This window comes from Agelaius phoeniceus, chromosome 4, assembly GCF_051311805.1.
Source record: "Agelaius phoeniceus isolate bAgePho1 chromosome 4, bAgePho1.hap1, whole genome shotgun sequence".
Classification (NCBI taxonomy): Eukaryota; Metazoa; Chordata; class Aves; order Passeriformes; family Icteridae; genus Agelaius; species Agelaius phoeniceus.
The window spans coordinates 21,422,269-21,434,517 of NC_135268.1; the positions used below are offsets into that span (position 1 = coordinate 21,422,269).

The window sequence follows — 12,249 nt, forward strand, 5'->3', positions numbered from 1 at the left end:
CTGACCTTATGGTGGCAGTAATTCTACTAAAGTTGTGTCTTTTTCTCTGTTATCATTCATGGGTCCATTGCAGTGCTCAGGGATTTGAGGTGACCTCACTATGGGATGGTACTTCAGTGCACATCTGCACCACTGACATCCTCCAGAATGGAATGGAACCATCCAGTTTACCTGTAGTGGCAACCAAACCATGCCAGGGAATCACTGGGAAGAGTGGTAACGGGGTGGGTTTGAGCCATTTCAGAAGTGTTTTGAAACTGACTTCCAGTGCTCAGAACATTTTCAGGTGTAGTTTTGTTCAAGTAGGAACTTAGCCTGAGCATATGGGAGGTGACTTTGGAGCTCTGGCCATAGCCATGTATTTAAAAGTGGCCAAATTGCCTTTCTGAAATACTCAATGTTGATATTATTATGTAGTTAATGTAGTTACTTACAGGACATACATTGCTTTGGTCATTAAAATAGACCTTTTGAGGCTTTTTTCCAAGGGCTTAACAAGTTTGTCATAGATAATATTTGGCAGTGAAATGTTTTTATGAAAATAAATGCATGCTAGGAAGGTCGAGGTGTCTGGCCATCTGTAAGGAGCTCCTGCACTACCAGTCAAGGAACCAGCCCTACTCTAACTTCAGAGGCTGAGATGCCTTACTAATAAAGTGAAACTTCTAATTTAGGAAGAATTGGGTTGTTTTGTGTTTTTTTTTCCCTTTCTAAATGTCTATTGCTGCTTTGAGATGAACTGCAGTGGTTTACTGTAATAATAATGTAACAGACCCCCTAGATGCTGTTAATAGTGAACTTGATGGAATACCTTTTCTGGAATGAAGCTTAAATGAGCTTGTTTTTTTCTGCAGCAAGTAGAATGAGTTGTATCAGAGAGTGCAGAGTTTTTCTGTCACAGATCAGTTCAAGTACCTCTGAACTACCAGGAAGGACTGTTTAATCTGAATGGTCTCGGTGTACCATCAAACTCTGAGTCACCATTTTCAAGAAACAGTTGAGTCAGATTTTAAACTCTTAAGACTGTGAGTGGTAATATGTTATTACAGTGCTCTTCATACTTTAGTGCAAGATTCTGTGTTTGAAAAGATGGTAGTTTGTGTGTTGAGCAGTGTGGAAGCAATGTGAAACCCACTGAAGTAACTGAAAATATTGTCTTTGTTTGAAATTCAGAATTGCTGTGTTTCCAGTACATTAATAGCTTATACATAAACAATGTATCTCTTCCAGAAGGGAGGATAGTTTTCCAAGAATAGCACTTACCATTTGTTTTCTCCTAAAAGGAGAGCAGGGCACAGCTGGTGATACCAGGGTCTTCTCTCTGATGATGGGCAGTAAAAGACTCTTCCTGGGAGACAGTACATGTTAAATTGATCCTTTCTCAGGGCTAGGATGGGACCCACATAGAATGCCTGTAGAGGAATATGAGGAAACTGCAGTGGGACTTAGGAAGTGAATGTACAGAATATTATAAGGAATAATCCATCTTCTAGTCTGCAGGTGCTGGGTGGGGAAGAAAGAGAACCTTGTTGTTTCATCTTAATTTAAATAATGTGCTTTTCTGGATACATATATCTTATCCAAGTGTAGATTCCAATAGTTTGAATAGGCTTCTTTTATAAACCTTTAAAAGTGGTTTATGTTATGATACTTCAGTTTCATAAGTTGTTTTTGATTTGTGTGATTTACACCTGGGTCTGGTTTAAAGGCTATAAAACAGCAGTGGTTTAATATCCTTCAATCAGAAGCAACTTTACCATCCACCTCATTTTTTTTATTTTAAAGGATGCAAGATACTCCACTCAAAGATGTTTCAGTGAATTTTAAAATTAAAACAGACTAATTTTTGTTGTTTTATGAGTCTTGAAGAGCCTGAAATTTTAGTTCCATTGGCCAACATGAGGATCTGTCTGTGTGTGTGATCTCTGTGGTACGTTGCTTATCAAACACATTTTTTTTAACTGCGTATTACATAGCTTTCAAAATATAAAAATGAACCATCCATAAAAGATATAGTATCCTAATTTCCAGGGTTTTTTGTATGATAGTGGGAGTTGTTTGTCTTAAGAAATTGCATGAATCTGGTTTTGTCTGTAGATCCTATGAAACTAAAGCTAAGGAAATTCTTATGTGGGACAATGTCCTTTGTCCTTCCAAACTATGGCAGAATCAGTATTGTGTTGCATAAAAATTCAAATGGAACAGAAAACTGGAACACTATTTTAAATGAATAATACTTGTGATTTTCTTCACTGCTTATGTGCTTGCATCTTAATTTGTACTGAGTTAATTTAGTATGACTCTCTTCATCATGGGAAAAATGATTAGATTACTTGTTCTGATATTAAAGGAAGATAGTGTGTAAGCAGGAAAATAATGGTCTTTCATTACCTTTAAAGTCCATCAAAATCTTTCTGTGTCTTTAATGGATTCTCACCCAAAACTTACTGGTTCTTTTGTTTCATGTTCTGCGTATATAGCTTTAGTTGTAACTAAACCTAAGAGTGAGTGCAGATTAATTAAATTCCATATTCCATTTTATACAATAGCAGGTTCATCTTGTGTCACTGGGCCAGCCCAGAAGGGAGTATTTTATTTTTTTTTCAGTTTTCTTTTCTTTCTGAGTTCTATGTAAAGCACATGGAAGATTGTGATTTGATTTAGCTTCTGAAAGTGCATGACAGATTCATTTTTTTGTAAAGCTCAGCTGAAATATAATAGACCTGTAGAAGTTTTGCCCATAGGGTATTTTGTTTTAAGAAAATTACTTTTTTTTGTAGGGCATGAGCTAGAACATGGTTTTAATTCTAGTAGAATATGGTCCTTTTATAGATGTGTATTTTATTGCTAGCACCATATGGCTACAAGTATGTTATAAAGGCCATTCACAGTAGTGGGCTCGAAAAGCAAATGTATGTCTTTAAGCTCAGAGGAAGTACCACCCCCAAATTATTAGTTCTTTTTCATATTTTAGTGTTGACCTTTGTGTTTTCTCTCACAAGGAATCTATCCTTGAAGCTGTCGAAGGAGGTGGAGCAAGGAGAAGCCAGGTACCCCCGTGTCAGCCAGCTGGCTGGCAGCCCATCTGTGGAGTGGCCTTTCCCTGGGCCGGAAGAAGGTGGAGGCATTGAGTCTCTGCCCTTCAGACTGATGCTCCAAGACTGCACGGCTGTCAAGACATTGCTTCTGAAAATGAAGAGGGTTCTTCAAGAGGTAATCACCCACTTATTTGTTAGATTAATATATTTCGGCATTAATGAACTAAGCAGCAGAAAAGGGTCAGTAAAGTTTATGGACTTAATGTATTTTAATATGTCTTGAATACATGGAATGGATGCTGAAGTATAAATAGTCATGCCTCAACATGGTGAAGGTCAGAAAGTTTATACTTGAGCAGAATTTAAATGATCCTGCTGTCTTGGTGTCCAGAATGTAAAGCTTTTTTGGAGTTTTTACTAAAAAGGGCACAGGGGAGGCCAACTGCTTTGGGTCAAAATACATTTTATTGTTTTCTTTCAGCATTTTAGAGCTTTTCAGTTTTCTTGCTACAGTTGTTTTCCATTATGAAGTCACATGGAATTAATTTAGAGGAGAAATGCGAAGGAAACAAAAAACATCTTTTAAGTACCAGTACTAGACTTAGTACTCAGCCAGCTTGAGTTTGTAAATGATGGCTGAAATCAGATTTTTTAGGCCGTTCCCTGGGCCACTCCAAACAATTTCAAGGGTCCTGGTTTGTCTCGTCCTGTTATATTCTCCTGCTTTCCCTATGGACTGCTTTGAAACTTTTCTGTTTTTCTTTAGAAATTTAGAGAAATGAAATTATTTGGGTTTTTTTTTTTAATACTTTCCAGCTGTGGAGCCTTTGGTATATGCTGTGAACTTTCATCTTCATTGTTAGAGAATTGCAGTTTGCATTTTGTTTTGATCTCCAAGAAGGTGGTTTTTTTGTTTGTTTGTTTCTATCTATCTAGTTCATATAATTACAGAATAATTTATGTGCAGAGGGCTCTCTGGAGGTCTACCTTCTCTACTCAAAGCAAGGCCAACTCAGGAGAGGTTGCTCAAATCCTTGTCCACTTAAACTTCTTGTGCCTTAATGGGGTCTCCATATCATCTCTGGGTAACCATTCCAAGATGTGACTACATCATTGTTAACTTTTTTCCTGAATTTGAAAACAGAATTTATCCTGTTGAAGCTTCATATAAAAAAGACTGAAAATAAATTGGGGGGTTTTACTGCTTACTTCTAGGTCATCTGTATCTAGTTGAACTGTTGTCCTATCTGAAAAGATTTGTCAAAGGTTTATCCATGGCAGTTTGCAATTAGTCCTCCTGAACAGCATGTTTTTGCTCATTGGCAAGCCCCAGGCTTTCCAGTTTCACTAGGAGCTTGATCTGTACTGTATGGATCTGTAATCCCCTTCTGAGTTACTGAATCCAGAATTGAAATAATTAATTCCCCATTAGTTGATTTTTTTATAGAATGTGAGTATATAGAGTGAATTTAAAGGATTTGTAACTTCATTTTATCTGGAAGTAAATAAGTCTTATGAAATTATATGACATAGCAGTTCTAACATTCAGGTGGTGATATAGGCAGCCTTCTCTGTTGCTTTTAGTGTGAATATTTCTGTAATGCTCAGAAAAGGTCATTCTTACCATGATGATAAGTGTAAGAATTTTAGTTTTAAGTTAAGAGTTCCATCAAACTTGTGTACTAATCTAGTGTTATTTTCTGTTTGGAAATATGCTGTACCTTTCAGTACTTCATCTTTAAAACCTTTACCAGGTGATGTCCACAAAAGGAACATAAGGTATTTCATGTGACTCACTGGAATTTCATGCCCACTTACTAATACCTCCTTATGTAACTCATTGATCTTATTTTTTTCATCCTAATCATTCAGTCTTTTACTTGTTTGTTCCTTTGTACTATATAATTTTCATCTCTCTAACTGGCTATAGCACAGTGTGTCTCTGTAGTTTTCTTTTTGTCTTGCCCTATGAAATCAAAATGGCTTTTTCCTAAATCTACTTTAGGATGTCCATATGTGCTGTAGTTTACCTTGAAAGAACCTGAGTAGCTGCTTTGAACAAGCAAGGACATGACCCTGAAATATGTTAGAAATTTATATTTAAATGACACAACTTGATTATCTTCAAATATTCAGACATTTATATGTTTATGTCACTTTTAAATTATTAGTGAAAGATTACAGGAAAATATAATCCCATAAAATTGAAATATTGTGTTGAAGAATCTGATAAATAAGTCATCTGAGCATACTTAGCAGACAGTTTCCATGGAGAAGATCTTTTACTTTCATTGCAACTAGGTGTAATTTTTTCAACCAGGAATCACTTCTGCCCCAGCCAATATTATAAGCAAACTCAAAACAGTACAGAACAAAAGACATAAAAGAAAAATTCTTTCCTTACTGTGAAATGCTCAGGCATTTTTAGATGTAGAAAAGCATAGTCTCTGGCAGTCTTTTATAGAATTGAAATATTCTATACTTGCAAGAGTGTAAAATAAGATTATATATTTATAAAAATAATCATATGTCACATGTTTTCATCCACTTAAAAAATATAAAAAATGTACAAATGTCATGGGGAAAATTATATGGGTTACCACAAAAAAAAAAAGTTGCACTATTTCTGTTTCATAGCTGATATTACCCACAGAAGAAGGAGTTACGGTAGTGTATACCTCTTTATTGAAAAATAACATGCTAATTGAGTTAAAATATTAGCCCTGTTATTCAATGTAATCCTTCTTCTTAAGCACTGAGCGCTGCTTCTAAGGAATAATTTAATTATGATCTGCCAAAATGTAATTCTGGCTAGTAAAATATACTTTTTTGCTGCAGTTGCTTGTAATTGAAGAATCTGAATGGGAAAACAGCACACAATATATGCTGTACTGTGCTGCAGACATACAGGCTTGTTATTAGTCTTTTCTTGAAAAGGGAAATTGAAGACATGGCAGTAACTTTCAAGACTGAGAATGTTATTTAGTAAAAAGGCTAATGAATGATCGTTCAATTAAGAGAATTAATTACCATTTCACTTTCAGTGAGAAAGCCTTGAAAATGTGTACTAGTAATTCTTTATGGGTTGGGCCATGCAGGGCTCAAAGGCAGGTTGTTACCCAGGGTTTTGGGAACCTCACTGAACTAAGCTGGATAGTCTGAGGGGCCCTGGCATGTGAAGAAACTCAGTGATTTTGCAAGTGCTCCGTAAGATCTCTCTCAGTCTTGTCTGCAGCTTTTTCTCATGGATGTTCCATTTCTGACGGACAAATCTCTGATAAATTGTGTAACCAAGGCCTGTGGGATGCATAATTTAATGAAAAAGTACTACCAGAGAATTACCCATATTACTCAGCACGGGCAGCTGGATAAAAGCCACTTCAGCACAGCGGACAGTGCAAGCTGTTTTGCAGCCTGTCCATGATTTTGTGGTTTCCCTTTTCTCTCCAGATCTTATATGATTATTTTGACTGTTTGGTTTTTGGTTTTTTTATTTTCTCAAAGTCTTTCAAGTACTGAACTTTTTGTCAGTAGTAACTCCTTTCATTTGAAAGAGAAGACAAGAAAATAGGAGTTGGATGGATGAAATTGGGAGCTTTATCCAGTCCTAAGAAATTGATTCTTTACCTTCTGACTTGAGATAGGTCTCTCTTCACTGAATGTTTATTCAGTTATTCTCTGTCTTTTTTTTTCTCCCCCATTTTAAGGGGAAAGTATAGAACAATTGATGTTCTATACTTGCTGTGTTTTAAAATATTTCTGGCAACCGATTGATTGTGTTTGGCCAATGGGCTTCTGAAAACTAGACTACAGCTTCTTTCTCACTCATTGCTATCAGCAATAATGAATATATAATGCTTCTTAACCAAGCAATATGTTGGCTTTCCTGTACTCTTGCAGATGAGAATGAAATTATTTCCATCTGTTAACTTTTTTTATGGCTTGAGTTATAGCTGGCTTAGGCAGTGTTGAAGTCTGGCTAATGGAGGGGACATTTAAGGGCTTTGCCTTTTTAAAAATCTTTGGTCAAACACTTCAGGCAGATACATATGAGCAAAACTTGTATGGCTTTGGCTTTGTGCCTAGCAATAGAAGGTCTTTATCCTGAAATAAACAGAATAGAAAAGTACAGTTGTATTGGAAAGGAATCCATGTCGTCAGTGATAATGGGGTTTTGTTCAAACTTTAGTTGTTGAGCTTGTAGATTAATTTTACTGGGTGCCATAATAAAAAGAAAATCTTTAGGCTTGTAGAAAGGTCATATTTTCCATGTATTCTTTATGAAATATGTAGTTTATCAGCTGCATAATTCTACTTTTAGGTATTTTTAAGAGTCTGTCAGAAGTGACCTTACTGGTTGCTTATCTAGAAGACTAAGATATTTTGTCTATATGTTTGTGTAATTTGGAATATAAATTATTCAGCCCATGCTTTTTTTCCTTTGGAGCTCTGCAAAACACCATGCAGGCTATGGAGTTTTAGCTAATTGCTACAATTAGCAATAGGACTAAGTCACTTTGGACATATATTGCATACTGTGTTTTACTAATTAATCATTTATTTTACTGAGGGAAATTGCAGTTGCCTGTGGCTGTCATTAAAAGTTAATGTGTCCGATACAGTGTCTTTAGATTACACTTGGAAAAAAAACCCCTCAAAAAAAGGGAAATGTGGAAAATTATGTCAAAATTGCTCTGAGAAAGGGCCATTAGTGTTGCCTGAGATTAGTGGGGCAGAGTGATACCACTCAGGCTGCAATTAGTCTGTCAGATATCACTGACTGCATTACTTCTCCCCATGAGTCTTTCACCTCATCAGTAAAATAAGCATAATTAGAGGCCCCTTTTATACTGCACTTGCAATCCACTGATGGAAAGTACTGAGAGCAAGCTAATTGCTGTTTGCTAATTGCTGGTCAATATGGAATTGGCCTTAAACTATTTTTTTTAGAGACATTAAAGCATTTCCTTCAGTCCTCTATGAAATGTATTATATTTGCTAATACTGTGTTAGCCATGCTAGGAACTAATTGCAAGTCGAATACACTATAAAATACTGCAGATTTTCTTCCTTTAAGTAACTTTGTAATTAACCACTGTAGCATTGCTGCTTTATTCAAGAACTCTGCATCTAATGCAGACCCTTTTATCAAGTAATTCATGCTGGAAATTGGTAGTTCCTTCATTTCATGGTATGTTGACACTGCATCTACTCATAAATTTAAATAAATACTGATGAAAGTGTACTAGATTTAGTAATAGAATTCAAATTTATCATGTTAAATAGGCTTTTTCACTTGGGAATATACATTGGCTTACCCATGCCCAGCTGGTTGCAAAGACACACAGAACACCCCATACTTCTACTTCAGGTGTTGTTTTTTTTTTCTAGAAGTGTATCTCAGAGTAGTAGAGAATATTTGGAACAAGTGGATATTATCAGATATTCACTTTGGCAGTGAAGATGTTTTATTCCAAAATTATCCATCATAAGGTATTTAATAATGATGAACAAACCCAATGTCAGTTATTTAGTTACACACTTTCAAGGTACAGGAACAATTATGTCCGTTCTATGTGATGGCTCTTAAGCAGATCTGGCACCAAGCTGACAGGCCTGTAGATTCTGGGGGCCTCCTTCCAGACTTTTTTGTAGAAGGACATCACATTGGCTGACCTTCAATCAATTGGGACCTCCCTCGCGAGCCAGGATGGGGGTAAATGATTGAAAATGGCTCAGGGAGCTCTTCCACCAGCTCCCTTAATACCCTTGGGTGGATCCTGTCTGGCCCCATGTGGAGGGATAGAATGTAAGAAAATAAAGATAGTGCAGAAGGCAGTCTCACACCTGAGGAGCTGCAGCTGTACCAATCACCAAAGATTAGGAACAGGCCTGCCCTTAACAGGGCACAGCTGTGTCCAGTAAGAAGACGAGTGCTACAAAAGACTGGGTTAGCTGGATGAGGAGAGAGATGGCGTTTGTTGGCTGTGCTGTGAAGAGAGATGGAGTTTGTTGGCTGGGCTATGAAGAAGAAGGAGTCAGTGCTGGGAGCAGTTGCCTATGAGAAATCACCAAGAAGGTATGGAACTTTTGCAATAAGTTGGCAACAGCCCCATAGATGTGTGCATGTCTAGCAGGAGATCACCTGGTGATTGTTTTTAAAGATGAAGTACTGAAAGGTACAGCATATTTCCAAACAGAAAAAACACTAGATTCTTACACAAGTTTAATGGAACTCTAAGTTAAAACTAAAATTCTTACACTTATCATCATGGTAAGAATGACCTTTTCTGAGCATTGTAGAATTATTCTCACTAGAAGCAGCAGAGAATGCTGCCAGTATCACCAGCAGGTTGCTGGCCATTGCCCCTTGGATTATGGTGGTTTCACTTTGCTCCCTGCCGTTGTCTTCCAGCTCTGAGGACAATTGATCTTCCTACTAAAGGTGGATGCAAAAGCAGCATTAAGTTCCTTATCCTTTGTCACTTTGTTTCCCCCTGCATCCAGTAAAGGATAGAGAGTCTCCCAAACCCTTCTTTTGTTGTTTATGTATTTATAGAAACTTTTTTTCTTATTTTTTATGGCAGTAGCCAAATTAAGTTCTAGTTGGGTTTTGTCCCTTCTAATTTTCTCCCTGTGAACCTCATGAAGTCTCTGTAGTTGTCCTGAGTTTCCTGCCTCTTCTTGCAAACTCTGCCTTTTCTTGCCTCTTCTTCTTAAATTCTTTTTTTTTTTTTCTGAAGTTCCAAAGCTTGCTGTTCAGCTATGCTGGTTGTCTTCCCTGCCAGTTTGTCTTTTGGCACATGGGGAGGGGCTGTTCCTGTGCCATTAAAATTTATTTCCTGAAGAATGTCCAGCCTTTCTGGACTCCTTTTCTCTTCAAGATCTTTGTTCTTTATAACAGGTGCTCCTGGACAGTGTGTTTATTTGCTGGCACTCTTGGAGAACTTTAGTGTGTGAGCTTACAGGCTGGGATGGATGCATAGCTCTGGGCCTCTGTGGAGTCACACTAATCCTGGCTCAATAAAAAGACCTTCTGAATTGGTTCAGCTCATTTATGTTTGTCATGGCCCATGCTCATGTTGAAGCTCTGTTGAAGGCTACATTCAGAATGTTTTTTGAGCCACACTTTGACATTATCAGTCTGAAATGAATACCCTTAATTTTTAATACTGAAAATGGAAAATTTCTCTGTTTCTGTCCTCTTTGTTCTGCCACTGGCTTAATGGCCTAATCTTTATAGAGTACATGTGTCTATGTGCCACAACCTCACTGAAACCAGGCTGACCATGAAACAAGTTCTCTTCCACATGTAGAGGTGATGGTGATAGAAGTATCTACTCCATGTATTCAGAAAGCAAGTGATGAGTTTTCCTATTTCTTCTGTGCTTGTCTGAGTGAAACATTTTCATATGGTAGGGCAGTGTGGTCCAGGTCAGCACAAATTTGCATAGATTGTGCCCCAGCTACCTCAACAAGCCAGGTCTTAGCAGCACCTCGGAAAGAGGCATTAAAAATAGTAACCCTATTAATATGTATTGTTGCTATATCAGCAGTTCTGTGCAATTGGCTGTCATTAACCTGTGGCTGAACACCATAAAATTATAGCTGTTGCAGAACTGAAACCATTTTCTCATTTAGTACTTCCATGGTTTTGATCAGTTGCTGCAGGTCAGTCAGGTAAATCCCACCAATGGAGCTGATGACACCAGTTGCATTTTGGGATAAATCTTCAAATACCAAAAAGTGCATTGCAAAATAATGAGCAAGTGGTGGAAGAAATCTGGAATGTCAGCAAGAGTCTATAGAAGGAATTGATTATACTAAGTTATTAGGGCTTATTAGTAATTTGAGTTAAATGACAGTAGGTAGATGGAAGAATTTCTGATAAAAACATACGTAATGCTGCCAGGTCTAACAAATTTCCCAATAAGTTACCCAGTTATCCATTTGTTTTTTTGAGGAAAAACTGATTGAAAGTAGGAGAGGGATGAAGATGAGTGCACAGCATCTAAGCTTAGTTTTAATTTATTTCCCTGCAAATTTATTGTTGTTATGAAAATACCAACTCATCAAACAGTTTTGGAATTTACCAAGAGCATTTCATATGAGTTTTATGGCTGGTGCCATTACCTTCAAGTCCAATAGGTTAAAACCAAGAAGAATTGTCCTCATCTAAATAGTCTCTCAACTTCTGAAGTTGTACATTATATTCCTCCTATGTGTTAAGGTTTTTTCTTCCTCCTGATAGGTTTCAGAGTCTTCTTGGCACTGAAAAATGACTGGTTCTCTAGATAAAGCAATGAAGCTGGTAATATGCAACTGTTGCTGTAATTTGCTGTAAGAAGAATTACAGTTGCTGTAATTGCTGTTCAAGAAGAGTAAAAGGTAACAGATAAAAATTTAGGTCTAATACTCTGTCAGTGGAGTGCCAGCTGTCCATGTAGTAACCCATTTCAGTATTTGTGTTCATATATGACCATAAGGATGATTATGCAGAATTTAAATTTGATCTCTAAGTTGTCTCTAATGCCTTGGTCATCCAGAATTTCTGAAACAGGAGAAAGGAGTCACAGGAGAAATTCTCGCAGTTTGTAGCATAGCTGAATCCTGGTATAGCTCTGTACTGCAGATTTGTTTAATGTTTTTTCTGCACCCTGCATTCTATTAGAGTTATCAGAACAGTGCTGATCATTTTTCCAGTGGGAGAAAGAAATATATGAGAAATGCTGATACAGCATGCTTACAACTGAGCACCCTGATCTAATAGATGTCATCTCTGCTCACTGCAGGGCAGTTGGACTGTTAGGATTTTATGGTTTTGACAGAAAATAATAGTGCTGATTTTGTGCAGTCTGGCTCCACTTGAATTCATGAAGATTAAGTGGTTTGGTTCAAGGCTTACGTGATGAATGCCAGGGACAGAAAAAGAAAGTTTTTTTTTTTTTTTTTTTTTTTTGAAAAGTATTTAGAGATTGCACATCAGGGACACATATGGTTATGTAATTGTCCAGAGCCACTTGGTAGGCACATGTACTTTTCATGAGCATTTGGTGTATCTAAAGAAATACTGCATATGTCCAATAGACTGTATTTCACTCCCTTATGTACCTTAATATTACAGATACAGCAGTTTTCTGCCTCTGGTCAGAGCCTCAGCTGGGTAGGAAATAGCACAGTGCATTTAATCCAGCTGGGACTTTGTGCCTTG

General features: G+C 37.1%; 1 protein-coding gene across 6 annotated transcripts in view; it reads left to right on the top strand.

Annotated features, from left to right (window-relative positions):
* CCSER1 (coiled-coil serine rich protein 1) overlaps nt 1-12,249 on the top strand; it is a 613,616-nt gene that overhangs the window by 240,644 nt on the left and 360,723 nt on the right. For 5 of the 6 annotated variants that reach the window (XM_077177070.1, XM_054633357.2, XM_077177073.1 and 2 more), the window contains exon 6: nt 3,003-3,213. The exons of the other annotated variant lie outside the window; for it this stretch is intronic. In XM_077177070.1, coding sequence (XP_077033185.1) covers nt 3,003-3,213 — 211 coding nt within the window. The remainder of the gene's footprint in view (nt 1-3,002; nt 3,214-12,249) is intronic. 6 annotated transcript variants of the gene reach the window in all.